Raw genomic sequence first — 23,122 nt, 5'->3', positions numbered from 1 at the left:
AACAATTAATTTCTATAGGGGGCCACATGAAAACTCTGAAACTTATATGTCTCCTGAGAAATCTATATGTGGGACAGGAAGGAACAGTTAGAACTGGATATGGAACAACTGGTTGGTTCAAAATTGGGAAAGGAGTACAACAAGGCTGTATATTGTCTCCCTGCTTATTTAACTTATATTCAGAATGCATCATGTGAAAGGCTGGACTGGATGAATCCCAAGCTGGAATTAAGATTGCCAGAAGAAATATCAACAACCTCCGATATGCAGATGAAACCACTCTGATGGCAGAAAGTGAGGAGGAATTAAAGAACTTCTTAATGAGGGTGAAACAGGAGAGCACCAAAAATCGTCTGAAGCTCAACATCAAAAAAAACTAAGATCATGGCCACTGGTCCCATCACCTCCTGGCAAATAGAAGGGGAAGAGATAGAGGCAGTGACAGATTTTATTTTCTTGGGCTCCATGATCACTGCAGATGGTGACAGCAGCCACAAAATTAAAAGACGCCTGTGTCTTGGAAGGAAAGCAATGACAAACCTAGACAGCATCTTAAAAAGCAGAGACATCACCTTACCGACAAAGGTCCGCATAGTCAAAGCTACGGTTTCTCCAGTAGCAATATATGGAAGTGTGAGCTGGACCATAAAGAAAGCTGACCACCAAAGAATAGATGCTTTTGAATTGTGGTGATGGGGAAGACTCTTGAGAGTCCCCTGGACTGCAAAGAGAACAAATCTATCAATTTTGAACGAAATCAACCCTGAATGCTCACTGGAAGGACAGATCCTGAAGCTGAAGCTCCAATAATTTGGCCATCTCATGAGAAGAGAAGACTCCCTGGAAAAGATCCTGATGCTGGGAAAATGTGAAGGCAAGACGAGAAGGGGACAACAGAGGATGAAGTGACTGGACAGTACCATTGAAGCTACCAAGATGAATTTGACCAAAGTCTGGGAGGGAGTGGAAGACAGGAGGGCGTGGTGTGCCCTGGTCCATGGGGTCCCAAAGAGTCGGACACAACTTAACGAGTGAACAACAACAAATGAATTTCAAGTGTCGGATGTGGGTTGAACCAGGGTATGTTGCTCAGTTAGTTCCATCCTGCCGTATTTTTCCATTTACAACACACCTTCAATTATAAGATCCCCCATCCCCACTTTTCTAACCCCAAAACTAAGAAAACAGAGCTTTTAGGATTCAGCCTCTGGGCTCAGAATGGTCGGACATTAGGAGTCCCTGTTGAATCTGAGCCTACAGGCTCTACCTCCAATGAGGTGTGTTCCAATTGGCTTTTTTTAGCATCAGTTGACACCAGTTTCATAAGGCTTGTGATTGGATGAAGCTAAGTCTCCTGACTGTAGGAAGCTAAGCGTCTTGACTGAAGGAAGCCTGTTTACAGAGGCAAGGTATGTGGTGTTTTGTTCTCTCCTTGGCTATCTCAGGTTACATCCATATAAAAGAAACCTTTCCATTTTTAGTGTAATGATTTTAGGAAAAAGCAGTGTCTTATGCACGGAAAAATACGGTATATAGTGCAGTTTTAAAATTAGGGATGTGCAATATTATCAATATGTGGATTCACATGAAATAAATCTGCATGTTGATGCAATTGCATATCCCTAGTATGAAAACTAGCAGTCCCAATGAAAATGCAGCATAGAAAAGCATATAGACGTTTACAACTTGAACAAATGGATACCATGATGAAATGGGTAGGTTTCAAGGTATCCCCACAGAAGTTGGACTGTATATGTGGCAATCGAGTTCTTGAGTATTTGACTCATTAATTGCTTGATTCCTCCTTATATACTGATATAAGAGTAAAGTATGTACAGCCTTTTAAAAAGAAAGTGAAAAGCAGGAGTGTCTCGAAAAACTGAGCTTTTTATTACAATCACACAAATTACACATAATAGAGTTACAATATTTGCAGATCAAGTATTTAGGGGGTGGGGTTTTGTCATAACAGGAACTGGTTAGGTTTCAGGCCAGCTCCTGGGACCCTTCGGTTCCGATCCCCCAAACTGGGGGGGGGAGGATATCATTAAGAGAAGCAACATCTGAAGTGGCAGATATTACAAAAGGGGGGAATGGGATCGGCGTAGGCTGGTTCGCCCTCAGAAGTTACATCTGAGTGCACAGACTGAGAGGAAGCCATCTTGGCAAAGAGCTGGGAATATCCGAATCAGGAAGTGAGAGAATGCAAATGGATGTTGGAAATATCTCAACCAGAGACTCTGAGTAAGTTAAAATATTTGTGCATGTAAGGAAAATCTCCATGGACCCAAATAACTACGAGAATGAGAATATAAAGAGTCAGCAAAATAAAGTCCTACTGTCACTGTAGAAGCGACCCCCCCCCCAGCTTGGATCGGGAAAAAGAGAGAAGGGAGAAGGGGGAGAAAACTACCTTGCCACGAAAGTAGAGCAATTTAAGATAAAAGCCTCACTCCTGTGCCTGTGTGAAATATCAATACTCTATTAATTATATGTAGATCGAAGTATTTGGAAAATATTTGTGTGTAATTGGACTAATATAATGTATTAATTTTATTTTAATTTTGCTATGGTCTTTGAATTAAGCAATAACAATTCTGTCTGTCAAAATATGTGGATTCAGATTTTGGCTTTAGAATTAACCCTTTGGATTCAAAGTTCAGAATTTTAAACTTTCATACTTGCTGAAAAACTGCCCTGATAATTGCTTTGTGTTGCGGATGAGAACTGGTTAACTTATGGAAAAAGTAGTGAACGTCTGGGATTTCCCCTTTTGTGGTGTCACTTTGTGAATGGTAGTGGGCAGAAGAGGGCATCCCATAGACCAGAGGTCATCAACCCCTGGTCCGCGGCCTGGTGCCAGTCCGTGGCCTGAGCTGGACCAGGTTGCAGAGACAACCCCGCACTCACTCACTCCCCACAGGTGCTTTGTGCATGCATGCACATGCCAGCACTGGCATGAGCACTCCCCCACCCCTTCACGCATGTGCCTGAGCACCTGAGTGAAGGGGTGGGTGTGCACGCGGGCATGCAGGCACTCCTGCGCATGTGCGAAGCGGTGGAGGAGCACTGGTGCTGGCGCTGGCGGACGTGCACATTCCCCCACCACTTCATGCATGTGCCCAAGAGCACCTGCACAAGTGCAAGGGTGTGTGCCCTGCCTTCCTCAGAGGCTCAGCCAGTCCGCGGTCCCAAAAGGTTTGGGGACTGCTGCTGCAGACCATCTTCACTGCTGCTATTGGTGTTGTCAACTTTCAGGCTGCCCTTTGCTATGGCCTCATTTTTCCTACTGGCAATGCAGAGATGATATTGTGAACTAATATTGGGCCATTTCCTGGCTTTTTGAATCTTGAGTATAGAAGCACAATATCCAACATTCATAAACCAGAGGGTTTTTTGAAGAATTGAATCCAATGCAGCATGTCGCTTCTGGAACCTCATGTGAAGGTCATGCCTAGATATAGGCACAAAACAAACTATGAACCACAAAAATTGACAAATCGTGCTGGTTCATGGTTCAGTTCATGACCCAGTTTGGGGTATCTGTTTTGCAGTAACAAAATGAAATGCAAACTATCTCCCCTTCAGCATTTCCTTTTACTTCAGCAAAATGGATGCCTGCCCACCTCCTTCCCACTGTCCTGCCCACCTCCCTACCTAGTCCTGCCACTTCCACCACTGCCACCCTGATCAGAGACACCAGGCCAGCCCAGCTGATCAGGGCAATCAGCTGGGGGGTCAGGCCTATGTGCCTAGCTAGAATCCAGGCTCCTGGAAGGGAAGCCAGTTTCTGCTTTCTGTGCTTTTGCCCACCTCCCAGGTGATCAAGGCAAATAGCAGGGGCCTGGGCCTGTGCAGAAGCAGTACCCGGGCTCCAGGAAGGGAATCCAGTTCTTGCCTTCTGAGCATCAGGGAGATCAGCCGTTGGGTTGGGTGCCTGTGCAGAGGCAGTGACAGAGCTCCTTGTTGTTACAGAGGCATCAGTGTGGTGGTAGTGGTGTGTAGTGTTGGCAGTGTGGTGGCACAATTGGAACAGGTGGCCCCCCTACTGGGCACCATCCGAAAACCAGTTTGGTTTTCCGGTTGGTTTGTAGTAGTTCATTGTTCATGGCTAACCACGAACCATCACAAACCACCATTTTTCGGGGTCGTGCCCATCTCTGGTCATGACTGTCATCACCTCTAGTATCTGGTTCTTAGGGGTTCCATGCTTTAAATACAAGTGAGTTCCATGTAGTTATCATGGCAGTCAGCGAAATAAATCTGTCCTGCATGAATGTGTCTAATCATTTTAAAAGTCTAACATAATGCAAGAGTAGCTCTTTTATTTAGTTTTATTTCATTTATAATTGCAGTTGCTCATTTCCTTTATTGAGCAAACATGAAAGGGAACACAAAGATTCCCCCCCCCATAGAATCCTTTCTACCATCTGTTATTATTATTCCTGGGTAGGTAACTTTAATGTATTCCCTCCTCCCATTTTGTGTACAGTATGTTCTGTGCTTTAAAAACTCCAGTAAATAATTCATGTACAAACCTTTGTAAATATTGTCAAACTGCAGAACAAATAGTTTCCTAAAAGGTCTCTTGGCTGAGTATAACAGCTTTATTATTATTACTTGTTATGTAAAGAAATCCCTAACACACGCGCACACACACGCACACACAGACACAGACACAGACACAGACACAGACACACACATGCACACACACACACACACACACACACTCCACCCTTCTTTTTTTGTTTTCCATAGTGTGGCTCAGTTGGGTAAATGAAAATGTTAAAAACCACTCAGGTACATTTGAATCAACATGAATAATGAAAGAATCCTTTACAATATTACTAATTAAGCCATCTGGATGCTGGATTAGGAGTTGAGCCAGAGGTGTAATTTCCCCCCCTACTTGGACTGAAAGACCAGATCCTCTTGGGATGAAAATCTTGCTCCAATATCTTCAGTGGGTTTTTACAGTAGTTTGAGGGTTCAGGACACAAAACATTTAATGTCAATGTGAAAAGCAACTTAACAGCAAAGGCTTGAGATTACAGGCACAGTCTTCCACATAATTCACTGCTGGTTGGGTGCTGTAAATTCAACAAAACGCATGTCCAGACTGATCCTTTTGGTGAGCGTAGTGAGTCTAAATAGGGTTGGTGGAGGTTGGGTGGAGGAGCAATATGCCATTTAGTATGATCCTTGTGTCCATCTGGCATAAAGAGAGAGAGGCAAGCTACATGGGGCAGCGCAAGGGTAGAAAAAGCAACTGATCTAAAGCAGAAAGACAACCGTTCACACCTAACACTCCTGTTTGGCTACATGAAGTTTTGAGAGAGGGAGGGGCGGCAGAGAAAAAGGAGTGGGACACATAGAAAAGGGTGTGTGTGTAATCTTGCACAGCCCCATGGTCTCACCAGTGGAGACAAAAGAATGGGATTTCCCCCCACTTTGCACCTTGTGTTGTACACACAAAGAAGAGACAGAATGGCTTGGAAAGCTGTAAAGCAGATTCAAAACGAAATGGGGGTGCATCTTAACAAGATACATCCCCAACAGGATCTTTTTGTCCATGTAAAAGACACTCTTAACACTGTGCTGCAGATCCACAGACACTTCTTTATTCACACTTTCCCTTCCAGCTGTCTCTCCTGTTCCACCTCTCTTTTGCACGCAAGAGACACCCTCCCCATGGGAAAAAGGGGGGAGAAAAAAAAGCCAGTGTATCCTTCTCTGCCCTCTTAACTGTTCCATTTGCTGATATCTTAAAGGTGCACTAGCCACTTTGCCAGCTGCAAGATTTGATGTTGGTTTGTTTCCTGTAACCACATGACCTGGGAACAAACTCAATTAGAGTACACCAATCCACACCAAAAAAAGTAGACGCCACTGACAGGGGCTCAAAAAGGTAGGTGTTCGGGTGCCCTGGGGCCAATTTGAAGCAACTTGGTCCATTCATTATGTGGTCACACACACAAAAAAAGAGTGCAGCCAGCTCAGTAGCGCACCAAACATAAATCTGTTTGTCTGCCTGGACCTTGACTATCTGATGAGGCTGGTTTTCCGAGATACAGAGTGTCACTGTGGTCGTCTGTTTGCAAGCTGTAGTCATAATCACACCTTGAGTCAGACATGCGGAATCTATACTCTTTATAGTTTATGGACGAAGGCATTGATTGATTGATTGATTGATTGACTGACTGATTATTTGATTGATTGATTGATTGATTGATTGACTGACTGTATGCCACCCCATTAGCACAAGCACTGTACTGGGTGGCTTACACAAGGTTAAAACTCACCAAACCATCAATACCAGAGATGGACTGGATACAGTGGTACCTCACTAGACGACAACCTCGCAAAACGACGAATCCGCATTATGAAGTTTTGCGATCGCTATAGCAATTTTAAACTGATCGACGCTTCGCAAAATGGGTGTTTTAGGGACCGATGCTTCGCAAGGCAGCCATTTTAACAGCTGATCCGCACTTCCCTATGGCTTCCCTATGGCCGATCTTCGCAAAATGATGACGATTTTCTCCATTGGAACGCATTAAACGGGTTTCAATGCATTCCAATGGTGAAACAGTTTTCGCAAGACGATGTTTTCACTAAACAGTGATTTCTATGGAACGGATTATCATCGTCATGCAGGGCACCACTGTAGTTGCTCATCGTCAGTGTGGCAGCTGCCAACTCAAAGACTGGACTGCAGGAATCCCTGCCCCACCTCCTTGCCTGAGTCAGTCACTGGTGGAGGAGGGAAGCAGACACTCTGTTGGGACTGGGTAAAGGCCCAAGAAGGAGGAGAAGAGCAGCGTGTGCTGGCTGGTGAGTGGGGGAGCTAGCTGTGGGGTGCCGTGTACAAAGCAATTCATTTCTATCTCTACTCGATACCCCACAATATCAAAAACTTCAATTCAAAAACAACACAATGATACAACAGACAATAATTATAACCGTAAATATGAAGAACCATATAATAATCTAAAATTGCTTTTTCAAAAAGTTATTATTGACAGCATCCCTGACACTTGTTATTGAAGGCAACTTTAAACAATTTAGTGTTTACCATCTTTCTAAGTTTAAGAGGCCTGGTGCATCTCTGTTGGCATTTTATTCCAGAGAATGGGGGCCACTATTGAAAAGGTACGATTTTTCGTATTCATCTTTTTTGGCCTCCCTCAGTGTAGCAACATTTAACAGCATGAATTGAGAGGAGCAAGTGGGACGAATAGCTGATTTCTAGGAAAGATTTCCAACAAGTATTGTGATCCTACATTTATGGCAGCAGCTCCCTTGTGCGTGGGCTGGTTAGGCATTGTGGGGATGGCAAAGAACTCAGCCTATTGCTGAGCCATTAATAACCTTTCTGATGACTCAGTCCTCACAAGATGAGGGTAGGAAGAGCAATCTGGAGGTGGAAGAATCTTTTTAGTTTCAGCTGCCTTCTCCTCTCTAATTTACCACAGAGTTCCTTGAATATGGGATTGGGGTGAGTGGGTTGTCTTTCCTTCCAGTTTTTTGTCCTTGTCAGTTTATGACGAAATGGCTTGTTCCAGTCACAAGATGCAGAAAAATGTGGGTATCCAAGATCTCTTGATAATTTTTTGCTGGTAAGAGGCAGGATAGAATGCTGCTTGATGCAACCAGACAGTACAATTATCTGATGCATGAACCAATGTCATACTGCTGAGTTTGCAAACATCATGATTTATGCGGAAATGTATTACTTTGTGTTAAATAACTTATTAACATGCATATTTCAAAAGCTCATCATCTATTGTTGAATAAGTTGCAAGAAGAATGATTTGTTGTGTTGGTTAGCCTTGGGGGTCGGTCATGTGTCAGAGGAGAAATTATGGTTTTGTCATAGTTTAAAAAACCCTAAAAACATGAAATTTTATGAAGTCATAAGAGTCATAATTTTTGTTTTCAAGAGTTATGGCTTTGTTAAAATTACTGCCTTCAGAAATTTGGAATATATTAGCTAAACCAGTTCTTTGTAATAACACACTTTGAAACAAAGCTATTCACACTTGTAACATACTCCTTAGCAATAGGTCCACTACAGCTCATGTATGACCATAACTATATATGACACTTAATCCAGAGCACTTTGTAGTACTGTATATATTTTACAGCCTTAGATGGTAAAGCTTTTCCTGGATTATATCATTTAAGGTAGTAGGGAGAGCATACAATGTTTGAATACAACATATAAATAATCATGCCTTTCCCCAGCTTCCTCACTTCAGGGACAAAAACAACAATTTTTTTAAAAAATGCATATTTTACACATATTTTATATCATTGAAAGAAAGCAACCTGTGGGTTGTTTCACATGTACATTTCCCACAAATGAGCTCTTAGCTAGCTTTTGTGAGGGTCCAAAGTGGAAAGGGTGAGGGACAAGCACATGAGAGTCCCCCTTCTCACATCTCATCCCTTCAGTTCACAAGTTGATCAGGAAAGTCAGAAGGGAGGGTTCTATGTGTGTTCAACTCCGCTGTGCAAAATAAGCATTCACACGACTGAACATTTTTCTTTTTAACAGTTCTCAATTGCCCAGAAATTGTTGCTTGCATTCAGGGGAATATATATATTCTGCCTAATGGTTGGGTCTGCATTCATCTTTTGATTTTATCTGTGGCCAAATGGTTTTATTCCTGAGACTTGTTTTTTGGAGATTCATGTTTCAGGGCTCAGGCTTTCACCCAAAATCTCAGGAAATGTTTTCAGAGAATGCAGTGCCCCCAATCCCACATTTAGGGATTCATTCTCATGGCCTCAAAACATGCCATATAAACATGTCCAGAAACAAATATGTATTTTTCATTACCTTGCATCCCTTAGGGCAGTGGTCCCCAGCCTTTTTGACACTGCGGACCAGTTCGTGGGAGGATGAGGTCCATGTGCGGGGGTGGGTGGGGCACCTCCCTGCACTTGCACACATGTGTGAAGGAGTGGCGTAGCTCGCAAAGGCATGCATGCACGAAAGGGCAGGGGGCACTTGGAACATGCACGAAGGGGCTGTGTGTGGGGGCAGTGCGTGTAGGAGATCTGTCTCTGCGGCCTGATCCAGCCAAGGCCACGGGGCAGGGGTTGGGGACCCTTGCCTTAAAGCTACTGTTGGAACTCACATGTCAACAACTTTGCTATTTCTTGTTTTGCTATTCCTGCAAACGTCTTGAATGAATGATCCCTAAATAGCATATCTTTAGCAGTTTGAATTATATGGTTTGTTTGTTTGTTTGTTTGTTCATTCATTCATTCATTCATTCATTCATTCATTCATTCATTCTGCCCAATTAGTGCTAGGCACTACTCTGGGTAGTTAACAATGCAAATAGTACAACTCAACAACAAAGGAGATATAATAAAGTAAGTCAAATCAATAAACATAGTAAAAATAAAAAAATAGTCAACAATAAAACAAATACTAGTTGGATGGCAAACACAATTTGTCAGACATCATGAGCTTTTTACTGAAAAAGTTTCTTAAAGGTTGAGAGGGAGGGGGACAGGTGAAGCTCAACTGGAAGTCCATTACAGACAGATGGCGCCATAACGGACAAGGCCCAACTTCTTGTGGAAGTCTTTCTGGCCTCCCTCAATGTGGCAATCCATAGGAACATGGCCTGCAAGGATCTGGTGGTGTGGGTTGATGTTCTTGGGGAAAGGTGCTCCAACAGGTGACTGTGAAGGGCTTTATAAGTTAAAATCAAAACATTAAGCCTGTCCCAGAATGTCTCAGGTAACCAGTGCTAGCACCTCTAAGTCCTTCCGAATGAACTCCAGGAAACAGTAATTAGGTAGTACCACTTCGTTAGCCTTTAAATTCATCAATATGTCTTCATATTGTCTCTGTGTGCTGTATATGTATTAAAAATTCCATCTCTCTCTCTCTCTCTCTCTCTCTCTCTCTCTCCTCTCTCTCTCCCTTTGTGTGTGTGTCTCCGAGGGGGGGGGGAAAGTAGTCTGAGAGGTGGTTAAGCAGGATTATTCACACAATTACCTCACCTAGGCAGAGAATTCCTAGGTGAGAATCCCTTACCTACATAGGATTTTAATTCATGTTGCATTGTTTTTTCTTTACATGAACCTGCAATTTTCCTAAATCCCACCTGTATTGCACTACATACTAGCTTTAAGAAATATAATTTAGACTGGCCCTTACCTATTTCTTTCTTTCCCATGCCATGCTTAACATTAAATTGCCTTCTGGTGTTTTAGCCTCAGTAGTTTCTAAAGCAATAAAACACTCTTTTTGCTTGGCTGGTTTTAAAAAAGGGTCTGTGGGGGTGCCCAGCTGGGGGAGATTGGCAGCATTTTTTGTTTAAACCTGTCATCATAAGGTGAAGTTTGACCTTTCTTTTCAGAAGCCTCTTGATGAGGCAGCGGTGACCACAAACCATGTTTGTTCCTGAGGTAAATTTTCCCACTCAGCTTGGAGTAGAGTTGTTACAGATATGCGTGTAATGTAGAACATGAAGGTCGGAGCCCTGTGCCAAAGTTATTGCTGCATTTGGTTACTGCTGCTGTATAATTAACTCTCTGACTCAGACAGATCTTTCCCCGTGAGAGAAAGTCATATGGGCCAACTCGCATGCATAGTCAGTGAGACTGCAAAGGTGTGCCTCCTGTATTGCACACCTGCTACTCATCAGTTAACAGCTGATAAAATCTGCCCTGTTCTCTCTTCACCAGAGCGAAGTGGTGACGCATCCTTCTGTCACCGCATGCTCATCATACCAGGCCAATGGATGCTCAAGAAAAATTGGTTTATCTGTTCGTTATCAGCTGCCTTTAGCATATTGTGCCTTCCTGGAAATGGGGGGAAAGAGCCCCAAAAGGCAGTAGAACCTAACCTGTTGATCTTGGCCTGGCTGTATCTAAAAGTCATCTTCCGTATTAGTTGCCCTTTCTGAACGAAAATCCCTCTTCAAGACTGTGATTTAGTGTCCTGTGCAGATAGTACTGTATATCTATATGTGTATTAGTCTGACTTAGTGGTTCTCCACTATGATCTGAAAGGCCAACAGGCACGAAGGGTCAGATCTTGGAGAAATTGTTTTTTTGGACTAGAAATCCCTGAATTTGCACATGAGTGTGGCCATCAATGATGGTGGCTTGAAAACTCTGCGTATTTTAATCCAAAAAAGTAACTTTTTTAGTCTCTGCCAGTGATGCATCTTCTCAGTGATGGCTCTGGCACAGAATATCTTGGTGATCACATTTACCTGGGAGTATAACTCTGATTTATCTTTGGGATTCTCCCGTTTAAGAACACCAATAAAATATCTTGGAATTTAAAGTTACATTGTCTGCCCATGGCTTTCAATTTTACAGCACATATTGCTAAACAAAAAAGAGTAATTCCCCGGTACTTTCCTAATGAATAAAAACACCTTTTGCCCTCCTCCGTTTGTTAGAATAATCATTATTAACCTTGCTGATTTAGCTTCTGTTCAGTATCATTGTGCTATAATTGTGTTGTATTATTTTTACGTGGCATGTGATTGAACCAAATTACACAGTACTGTGAATACTAGCAGTTTTCAGAGAAATATCCATGTTAGTCTTTTCAGCATGAATAACACACACACACAAATACAATGGATTTAAACACAAATAAAAGCAAAGACGCCGTGACACCTTGCAGAATGACAAAGATCTTTTACTTTTTTTTACGTTTTAAAATTCAAGTACAAGCTCAAGGGATGCAAGCCAGATCAAGACCTTGGCACAAATGAAGAGGCTTTAAACCTCTGCTTCTCACAATTGTCCCAGTCTAGATTGTCTGTCTGCACCTAGGATTTAGATTGCCAGAAAAATTACACCTAGAAACAAATTACACTGCAATTATTATCTGAAATTTTGCGTTCAAATTTCATTCATGAATTTACTGGATATTTTTTTACAAAAGTCTCAGTCTCTCTAGTTTCAGCAACAGTTTTGCAGCATATTTATTTATTTATTTATTTATTTATTTATTTATTTATTTATTTATTTACCCCACCTTTCTCGTTGAAAAGGACCCAAGGTGGCTTAGAACAATGAAAGAAAATATTTAACGTTGAAAACAATGAGTATGCAACAGTGGTTAACAGGTGGTTCCCCTTTCAGAGTTTTATTTTTAAGACTAAAACATGGTACACTTATTTGTCTTGCTTGCTTCTCAATGTGGTTATTTTAATGTCTTTACCCCCAAAATGCTTTGTTGATCTGTCTCCTTGGCCCTTATAATTTAAACTTCCCCTAAGGTGACTATGTTTCACTTCTACAGTTAATTTTCACAGGTCAGTAGCAGCCACTTTCCCTGATATTTCAGGGCCAGATCCTGAGACCTAAGGGCATGTTTTTGTGATGTTGTAGGGAGAGGGTACTCCCTCAAGTATTACAGCATAGTGTGTGTCTGATAAATGGTGCAGACAATCTACAGTCAATTTAAGTTAATGAAAAAGAAAAAGGTGCCCCTAAACATATCTAATGGCATGTCCTGAAGTCATGACAATGACCCACATCCCATTCTCTGGGATTTCAGATCCCAAACCTGAGATCCCAAGAATAGTTGCCTAATCTGTGTCAGGACCAAAATCTGAGGGTTGGGCTGCTGGAGAAGCTCTTCCTTCTTCTGGGAGATACTCATTTCTGTAGGAAGCATAGGCCCTGTTTCGCAGCCAATTGCCCAATACTCCCCTTTGCACGTTATAAACAATACTCATTGCTGCTGAAATTAATTTGCTTCTTGGGGAACTTCACTATGGCCTGCTGGGCTGAGTTGAAACTTGAAATGAAGGAAGCTTCTGAGGATGGCAGGGAGGAGGACACTTGTACCTGTCGCAGATACCAAAGATCCAGCCCTGAACGAGCCCTCCTGCGTCACCGTTGCTATAGAAACCAAAAGGGATACAGTTTCAAAAAGAAGTGTGAAGCTGATACGCACCGCTCAGGTAGGTTTTCCCATCAGTTTTTTAAAGGCAAAAACATTAGGATTATTGTTGCTAAAAAATTTTAAAATATCTATATGGTTCAATTGTCAGTAGGTTTTACTGCTATTATTTTACTTATTTCAAATGTCTTTATTAAGGTGCATTTATTTCTTTACAAAGTTGCTTATAGTGGTAACGGTCATTTTATATTTGCTTTTTATTACTTGATCAGACTTTACCGTTAAAGCATGTACAAATGAAAATGGCACACAAAGCCTTGAACACAGCAATATTGTATTTAAAATCCATACCCATAACATAAATCTCAATATAATAAAATCAGGGTTGTTTTATCTCATTTTCCAGCTGATGTCTTTATTGCTTGCAGTATGAATTTGGCTCTAGTTTGGGTGAGAGGCTTATCTTGTAACTTTATCCTATGAGTGTGTGAACCTGCTGGAACTGAATATTTAAAATGCAGGATGGAAGCTTTCCTGCTTCTTTGTGCAATTGGGTGAGAGAGTTCTTGCTGCCAGAAACTGTTTAAGTTTTCATTTTAATGTAACTAGTTGTAGAAGGGTAGCTGTGGTAGTCTGTGCAAGCATTATAGGTGAAAATAAAAATAAAAAGTAAAAAAAGACAAAAATGTGATGGAATCTTAAAGACTAACTTTTTTTTAATGTGAGCTTTCATGGACACATCTGAAGAAGTGGACTTATCCATGAAAGCTCACATAAAAAAATTATAAAAGTTAGTCTTTAAGGTGCCGCCACATTTTTGTTTTTTTAAAAAAACGTTTTTTCCACCTGTAATTTTAGTATAAAAATGGTTTTGTAGCGCAGCAATAGTTGTCATTGACTGTTAGGACAATGACTTGGCCAAATTTGCAGTTTCTTCAAAGATGATTCTTTATTCATCATACTGTTAGCAAAAAGATAGTTGTCCACACATTTTTCCTCTGAAAGCAAAATGGGTTTGAAGTCGAGTCACTTCTTTTTCTATGACTCATCCTGATGCTCTAACGGAATGGAAATAATTGTTAGTCATCTTCCTTGCTTACAGTTACTTTAGGAATGTACTAGAAAAAGAATAGATGAATTGATTATTTTATGGTGCTCAAGGGGAAAGTAAGCTTGATAGAAACACCAGGTCTCCATCTACAAATGGGCTGGCTGTCCAATAGCTACAGCTGAAGCCTCAGTTGAGGTAACAGTTCATAATAGGTGACTGACATGGGGGAGAAAGGGTTCATAAACGTTTCCTCATTTTTCTTTCTGCATAAAATTGCTGTCAAGGTACATTTTTCCCACTGAGGATAATATATGTGTGTGCTTGAAGGACACTTTTCGGGGGGGGGGCAATGATAGAGAAAGAGTTAAGACATCCTTACACATACTGTGCTGGCCGGGTAAAGTGGGAGTTGTAGCCCTGTGGGGGGAATCCTGGACTAATCTCTTGAACAGCCATGTTTCTTTCCTTGAGTGAGAACCAAGGCATGATTTTCTTCTGTGTTGTTGACTGCAATGCCAGATTCGTATCTAATATGGCTTTTTTTGCTATGTTAACAAAGGTTCCCTTTGGTCACTGTTTGGCTGAAGCTGTTGCCTTCCTGTGCTCTCCACCCCATTCATGGTCCTGGCTGGGTGGAACCACTGGGAACTGAATAACTAACTTGTTTCATTTTAGATCAGTAGGTGAATGAAGTCCTCGCTAGAAGCACCAAGTTATCTATTATACTTACCTGGAATAGTCCTAGTTAATTATGTGCTACATCTTAATCATATGCATTCAGTTATCTCATAACTCCTGTTATGAGGGAGAAAATACCCATGGAGACCAATATGATCTCTAGTCTACAAAACACCAAAGCTTTAAACATTATGCACCAGGATGGGACATGTGACAAAGTCACATTTCATTGCAGAATTCATACAGAACTAGACCTACAAGACCTTTTTTTAGACAATCTCTGACATTTGCCAACTGAGGAACTGTAAGCAGTATTGCCAAGTTTCACACATCTGCCATGTGAAAGTATTTTTTTTTCCTGTCAAAATATTACTAGGGCAATTCCTCCCCACATTAATATTTATAATTTGGGGGGTGGGGGGAAATGGTATAGGGCAATTTGTGTCACAGCATGTTGCATAGGCTGGGGGAAAAATACTTCCTATGGCACATGTGTGAATATAGATACACACACACACACACACACACACACACACACACACACACACACACACACACACACACACACACACACATATACTGTATTCATAACTAGAGCAAAATATTGCTACGTATTTTTCCTATATATATGGGAAATGAACCCTCGACCTATGGACTTTTTGACCTGCGGCCACCGTTCCAATACAGATTAAGTCTGTAGGTTGAGGGTCCTCTGTATATAACAATTTGGTGACGAATGAAAAATTTAGTTGCTTCATTTTTTATAAGAATTTTCCAAAATCCACACATTTCTTCACAAGTGATGGGAAGAACCTGAGATAAATGAGCTGAATATGAAAGAAAAGCAAAACTGAGACTCAAGAGAGGGCTTTGAGCACTTAGCTCTTAATTGCTCAAAGATATGTATCTCATATGAGTGGTGCTGAATAACTTCTTGTCTCTAGCAGGTTGCTTATTTTTAATAGATGCATGGCAGCCATATAAAACAATATCTTCTCCATGGTGAGAACAGCTATACCTTTCCAATTTGGCCAGTGCAGGTGGCTGTTCAGAGTATAAAAGACATTGTCTTTTTAATAAGAACATACCAAATTTTCATTATAAACAAGATGGAACGAACTTGAGAGTCAATAAGAGAGGAAGTTAAATCCACATATTTGTGCATCTATAGTGAAAAAGAACAAACCACATTTTAAATATGGAACACTTGTAAATGGGAATGTAACTCATTCTGTAAATGCAAACGTTTGATATGCTCACTGGAACGAAAACATTAACAAGAAGGGAAGGTTTATTTTTGACCCATTTGAGTCATTCAGAATATTCTGTTGAAATCCTCAGTTCTGCCTTGCATCTATCTCTGACACTAGGCTGATGGGAAGTACCAACTAGAATATTCTTCCAGTGAGGCCAGTTTTGAGGCATCTAAAAATGGATCTTTTCAGCCCAGCATTTAGTATGTGCTCACAGGCTAGTTTTCATTGGTTTTCATGATAATATTTATGAGCAGCTGGATAGGTCAGTGGTTTAAATATCTGGCTGCGGAGCCAGAGACTGGGAGTCTGATTCCCCACTATGCCTCCTTGACAGGAACTTGACTCGATCATCCATAGGATACCTCCCAGCTCTGCAATTCTAAGATGGTAGTGGTGATTATTATGGTATATTTCTGTTCTTTCTGCTAGTCCCAACAGAGATAGACCAACTGAACCAATGGGATTTACGTACATGTTGATCTACCATTCAACATTTGATTCAGAAGGTCTACTCTAGTGGAGACTAGCAATTGGATTTAGGCCTCTGGCTTTAAGTATGCTACATCACTGGGGTCTCCTCTTTGGAAAAGTCTTTGATGAATGTTTAAATAAATAGTAGACAGGTCACTTTCATGGAAATAATGGCCAACACAGCTTCCTTGTCTGTTCAGACTTGATATTGTGAACAGCATATCAAGTTTGTTATAATATACATTGTTTTCCCATGCACAAAGTCTTACAGTATAACCCTTTCTACCACTTCTGTAAAGACTCATTCTTCTTCACTGTGGTGGTGCTTTCCCAGTGTTTGAATTCCTTTTTTTTTGTTTTGTTACTGCAAAGGCTGTTGTGATTGAGTTTTGCTGAATCATATGTTGGTACCGTATGATAATAAGTGGTGACTTAAACTGCAGACTTACATAAGGTACTATTTATCAGATTGTCCCTGGTGATCCTGAATGAATGTATCCACCCATACTTTAGTCACTTTTGTTGTGAACTGGGCATTCTTCATTATCGTATGCTCATCACTATGACTGTAGCAGATTACCTGGCTAATTTCAGAAATCATTCAACCACAACTTTCTCTTATGTCTATATCAGTGGTAGTAATCTTCTCTGCTAATTTTCTGTTCTCCCTTCTCAAATGTTAATTAGTAGTTATAGGCGCAGACAGATCTGTGACCCACTAGCTTGTTTCTCTTGTTAGCATTTCAACTACAGAAAACCTCAATGCTTGGAGGCTGTGTGAAAGCAGGCAGGCAAATGGGTGAGCAGGTAGGCAAATACAGTATTTACATTCTTTTGAAAAAAGTCTTCTTCTAAAAAATGACCTGTTATACTTTTGGACCTTGCTAGTTGTCTACAAGAAGGTGTGAATGGAGAATTGGCAGCCCAAGGTTCAAGACAAGTCACGGGCATTCCCCAGCAAGTTGACATCCGCTTAGCCTGACCCTTCTGTTAGAGTGTAGGTGTGAAAAAGTCCTCTAATGTTTTTGAAAAGACCTGATTGGAATGTGCTCACATGCTAGATTTCATCTTCATCTTCATCACCTTAGAACTGCAGAGCTGGAAGGGACCCTATGGATCTTTGAGTCCAGTCCCTGTCAGGGAGGCACAGTGAGGAATTGAGCTCCCAACCTCTGGCTCCGCAACCAGATACAGTACCAAAAATACTGAGCTGTCCAACTTCTTCATTGGTTTTCAGGTTGATATATTCCCTTCTGCTAGTCCCAACAGAGACAGTCCAACTGAATCAATGCATTTCCATGAGTGACAGTGCATGGACTAGTGACTAGAGATGGGGGTATTCGTATTTGTATATTAATACCCACACACACAACTGGACGTGACAAGGGTAATGCGTCCACCGCCACCACTGACTCCCCTCTCCCTTCCAGTTGCTCCAGAGCTTGCAGTCAGCTATCCACTCCTGGCAGGAGGGAAGACAAGTCTCCCTGCCTGGTTGACGAGTGGATAGCCGACCGCGAGCTCCAGAGCAATTGGGAGGGAAAGCGGAGCTGGCGGCAGTGGCGGTGGACATGTGAGTGGACAGTTCGGCCCCAGAGGGCTGGACGCTTGTTATATCCAGCTGTGTGTGGGTATTCATATTTGTATACAAATACAGATACCCCCATTCTCTACTCGTGACCCTGATCCACAAAATCAGTGGGCATAGTGTGCTAAGTAGGATTGTGGCTATGAAGTGTGCAAAACCATGAATATTGTTTCTAATGTGAGAATAAACAGTGCAATTCTCAAGATGCCCCAAATGATTAATTGAGTTTCTTAAATTTGGTTTCTCCACCATGGAACGTATGCTCTTCTATATGACAACAGTAGGTACGTGTGACTTAACATACCTGCATATTTAGTAAAACTGCTCTAGAAGTAAGGCATAATGGAATGTGCTGAGTTTACTGTTTGAAAGAACCTGAAAGGCACTTTCCATGTATTTAATATCTATGTAATCAATTCTTGTTTCCATAGTAGTGATAGCTTTCCAAAAGACTGCTTTGCTACCATCATTTTAGAAAGCCATTGTCTTCCCTTCTCTTCAATCCTCCTACTCACATTATTAAAAATAGGTTACTGAAGTTGACATGCAGATGCTGAAACACACACACATCATGTGGAAAAGCAGTAAGATTTGATAAATGACAGTAGCACTTCTCAATTTGTTTTTGAAGTTTCTGTAGTCTTCTGTCCTAATGGATACGGTTGTTGTTACACTCTTATACTTATGTATGAGTTACATACCGTACATAGTTTGTATTTTCTCCAAATATTTCTGGAGAGATTTATGACACTCTGATTAGAAGACACAAAACTGCAGTCCTAAACATACCATACATATCAAGGAGCAAACCGCATTGGATATTGGATATTGTGGAACTTACTTCTGAGGTTGCATGGCAAAACATTGTTTTAACCATAGAGTCAGTTATATAAACCATAGGTTCTTAACCTTTGTTACTTGCATGTTTTTGAACTGCAACTCCCAGAAACCCCAGCCAGCACAGTTGGTGGTGAAGGCTTCTGGGAGTTGCAGTCCAAAACTCCTGAGTAACCCAAGGTTAAGAACCAGTGATATAAACTACTGCATCAGGCCATATATTTTTGTTGTTATTTTTGTTTGTTTTCAGTGCTATTTACATTATGTTTAAAAATATAAAAGCAGATGGGTAGTGTTCTAGTCAGTTGTTACAATATTCTCTTTTTTAGCCTTCAGCATTTTTCTTTTGTTGGAAAGTCAAAAAATAATAAAAATGTGTTATTAGAGCAACGGTGAGTAAAGTGTAGCCCATTGGTTGCATGGGATCTACTGGGGACATTTTTGCAGCCTCAGGGGCTCCCTAGCATTCCTCACCAATGTTGTTTTTAAAAATACATCTTTCTCTCAAAATAAGGCCCTGGAAGCAACATTTTTTGAGTTCTCGGTGGAAGAGCATCTGAGAAGAGTAGCACATTCCCAAAATTGTTGGGTTTTTAAAAAATTCTTTTAAAATGGACATTTTCAGCCATTTCTGGGTCTGGTATGGCTCATGGAGGTCAGAGGGCTTGAATTTGATTGACTAGGACTATATTGTACCTTTGACATGATGTGGCACAACGGTCCAAAAGACTGACGGCCTATAGCCATTGTACACAATAATCAGCAGTTTAGGAAAATTAATAGGTGTGAAGTTTCTGCAAACTGCAAGACAAAGATAAAATTATCTGAATGATAAGGACACCATTTCACCAAGTCACAGACAGGTGGGGGTGCAATTTCATAGCTGAGTCATACCCTGTCTTGCTGCATCTCTGGACTGAAGACAATTGCATATCATATCCCTTGTGATGAGGAGGACTGTACAGTATACTGCACGGTACAGTATTTGCATATACAAAACTGCTAACAACAAAGATAGCTGTGGAAAGTTATATGTAAGGGTAGTTGCTAAGGGAGAGGTGATTTTTAAAGAATGGAAATAAAGCCTAGAATTTTTGGAGCTGGAGACATGCTCGGTCATGCTTAGAGGAGATACACAGAAATAAACAGGATAAGTTAATTATCTATCTGTGAAGATTCTCAGTCATCCCGGTGAGGTTATCTGGAAAATGAATCATGGCAACTGGACTTCTTTCTTATTAGGTTGAAACATTCCACAACTCATCCAAGTAGCTTCTTCAGTCTGAGGAGAGTTGGTAGGAGATGCCTGATATATCCTCCACGTTAGTTCACTTCCTCCTGGTCTGACTAGGCTCATCAGATGGACAAAGGACTGGGAGTGAGTGAAAATCCCACTTCTGCAGTCCTTCTCCACCCATTGTCATGGGTCATTAATGGTTGTTAACAGTGGTCCTTCTGGTGTGTGTGGTCCTGCTCTCTCTGGGGACAAATGAAAGAGGATAAGTTACTTATGATTAACTTATGTTTCACAGATTCTAGTTGCTCTACTACTCTAACCTTGACTAAACCTGTAACCAACCCCCCCGACATTTCTGAAATGTAGCTGTTATTTTTAATCATACTTACCAACATGTTTACTACAAGATAAGGGAAGAATGATAGAATGCCATATATCTAAATGTGTGAACTAATAGAAGGTTGTTGAATTTTTAAATAATTGTTTTTTGGAAAAAAAATGGTTAGGGTTAGAGATAGAGAACAGAAACCATGGACACCTTTTAAAATATATGTAATAAGGAGAAGACTTTCATTAGTCCATAGTAACCTGGGCCTATAGCCCTTCATACACTTTTGCCCTTGAGTAAGTATAAAACCTGAATATGTCATGCAGTGTCTCTGAATCAAAACTTAATTCTCCTTTGTGCCCACTTTCAACTGCCCTTGCAGGATCTGCAAACATTTAGTTACTTTCTGCACCTGTAGTTCTGTTCTTAGAGCACTGAGAGAGATTTTCCTCCCTCCACCTGGCATGTTAAATGTGCCCCAAAGCTGAGTGCTTGAAAGTGTGAAGGCACCAAGTGCTTTAAACAGCAATGTTTGATTTGCCTGTGTCAAGCTTTGGAGCGTAAGTAGCAATATGAATTTCAACAATTCTTCTACACCATGATATCATCTACAGTAACTTGCGTCTGTTGCTTCTTTGTTAGTTGGTGAACAGGGCATAAGACATAAATCTCTCGCTGAGGTTTATGCAACAGGATTTCAAAGCAGCCTGAAACCTCTAATCTGGGCAGTTGAACTTATATACAAAATTCAACTGCATTATAGTCAGGAATCAATATTTAAGAATAGTACAATGTCACAGAAGAGGTTTCTCAGGTTGCATACTTTTGTATCAAAATTTCTAAATTTTTAAGAGGCAGATACTCTGTACTTTGGCACAGCTGAATTCTTAAGGATCATGCTTTGCTGGTAGTTATAAAAGAACATTCTAAACTTCTCACTTTCCCAACACCTCCCCAATTTCGGCTGCCCCCAAAATGGCTCTGAACAGTTTCAACACTCCAAAGCTGCTTTGTGTGTGTGTATGTGGGGAGTTACAGGTAGCTGCAGGATGGAAAGGAGATTGCCAGCCATCCAGTTCTGCTGGATCTAGGTGTGCCATCAGCAGAAAGTATTCTGTATTTGCTTTGAAACATTAAATGTTAGCATATCTTGCCCTACTGTTTTAAAGGCAATATTTTCTAAATGGCTTTCACATTGCTGAAGATGAATGTCATATATATGTCTAAGAAGTTCTAAAACTATACTCAGTCAAAGATAAACCCCAGTTATTTCAATAGGAAGGCATATTGCACCCATATCGTGGTGAAGCATAAGCACAAAAAGAAACATGCATTAGTCAACATTTTTAATGAATTTATTTAATTCATAGTCTGTAAGACTAATAACAAAACTGAGTGCTTATATTTCAGTTTTGTGTTATAGGTAGGAAACCACAAGTGTCCAATCCTTCCCCTCTCCTTTTTCTTTTAACATTTATATTCAAATACATGTGCATGGTTAAAAATGGTGGGAGGGTGTGAACACCATCCAGTCTGATTTGGATCCAAATATCTACGGTACAAGTTAGGATTTACTCACCCTAGGCTGATTTGGAGGTGATCTGAATTGATTTGTTCTTGGGTTTCTGCAAATATTAATTTGTATTTGTATGCTTCTGGTCTGGGCAAAACAAAACAACACACACAGACACAGACACACACACACACACACACACACACACCAAAAATGTGGAAAATGTGCTGCACCATGCAGCACATCAACTTTCAGCATGTTATAGACTTTCAGTTTGTAGGCAAATGTCCTGTCAGTTTTCTAACGTTCTGTCTGCACCACCATGGTAGCTGTGTTCAGGGAAAACATGTGTTGTGGGTATGGAAGATGTCCCTTTCATTTCCACAGTCAGTAGCCTGGTTTGTCCTAGCACAAATCATAATGCCACACCCACCCACTCTGGAACCTTCACAGGTACCACAGCAAGAAAAAAAAGATGGTAATGCAAATAAAGGCCAGCAGCAGACATTAAAAATAATAGAGTAGAAAATGGCAGGGGGACTGCGGAAGATAACTTTTAGTGCAAGCTTGACTTGTATACTCAAAGCCCACACAATAGGGTCAGTCATCCATCCAACATTTTCTCTCTCACACACACACTCCGAAGTGTAATGGAGACTTAGTGCTTAAAATATAAACCACCCCAATGAATGTTTCACTAAGTTGGGTGGTTTAAGAGCTCGATAAATAAATTAAAAGAAAAGAGAGAGACAGACAGACAGACTGTTCTAAGATGTGGCCTTCCTGATAAGTGATGTACGACCCTCGTACCACCCTTCCACTGTTCTAAGATGTGGCCTTCCTGATAAGTGATGTATGACCCTCGTACCACCCTTCCATTGCCATGTCTGGGCAGAAATCAGCAGTTCAAGCTAGATGGTGAATAAATAGGGTCTGGCAAGGTTTATTTGAGCCCCCAGTTCCCAGGGTTCAGCAACTGGAGCTTCCAAGAGAGAGGTTTTGTCTTGAGCAAGAGCTCCAGTTGTCAATCTCCTTCTGCTTTGGTCCTTTTTTCTTTTCCTATAGCAACCAGCATAAAGTATTTTTGTTCGAATGTTCACATTAAAAAAACAAAAAAAACAAAAAACAGATACTGAGGCAAACTCCAGTGATTTGTAGAGGCCTACCTGAGCATGACTGCTGACTTCTTGAACCACCTTCTGTCTGCCTCAGTTATGTACCAATATCCTTGCTTCACCTTATTTGGTCTCTTTCCCACCAAAGCT

General features: G+C 41.0%; 1 protein-coding gene and 1 long non-coding RNA gene across 2 annotated transcripts in view; one reads left to right on the top strand and one right to left on the bottom strand.

Annotated features, from left to right (window-relative positions):
- Nucleotides 1-23,122, bottom strand: part of LOC144589216 (uncharacterized) — a 641,777-nt gene that overhangs the window by 393,923 nt on the left and 224,732 nt on the right. The gene's annotated exons all lie outside the window — the stretch shown is intronic.
- The window catches only part of LOC110080853 (uncharacterized), a 124,548-nt gene continuing 114,195 nt past the window's right edge, over nt 12,770-23,122 (top strand). Inside the window, exon 1 of the mRNA XM_078391731.1 lies at nt 12,770-12,959. Within this exon, the coding sequence (XP_078247857.1) occupies nt 12,770-12,959 (190 nt within the window). The remainder of the gene's footprint in view (nt 12,960-23,122) is intronic.

The sequence above is a fragment of the Pogona vitticeps genome, chromosome 4 (genome assembly GCF_051106095.1).
Source record: "Pogona vitticeps strain Pit_001003342236 chromosome 4, PviZW2.1, whole genome shotgun sequence".
Lineage (NCBI taxonomy): Eukaryota > Metazoa > Chordata > Lepidosauria > Squamata > Agamidae > Pogona > Pogona vitticeps.
Note: the sequence above shows the minus strand (reverse complement) of the source record. Positions and strands in the feature narration are given on the sequence as shown.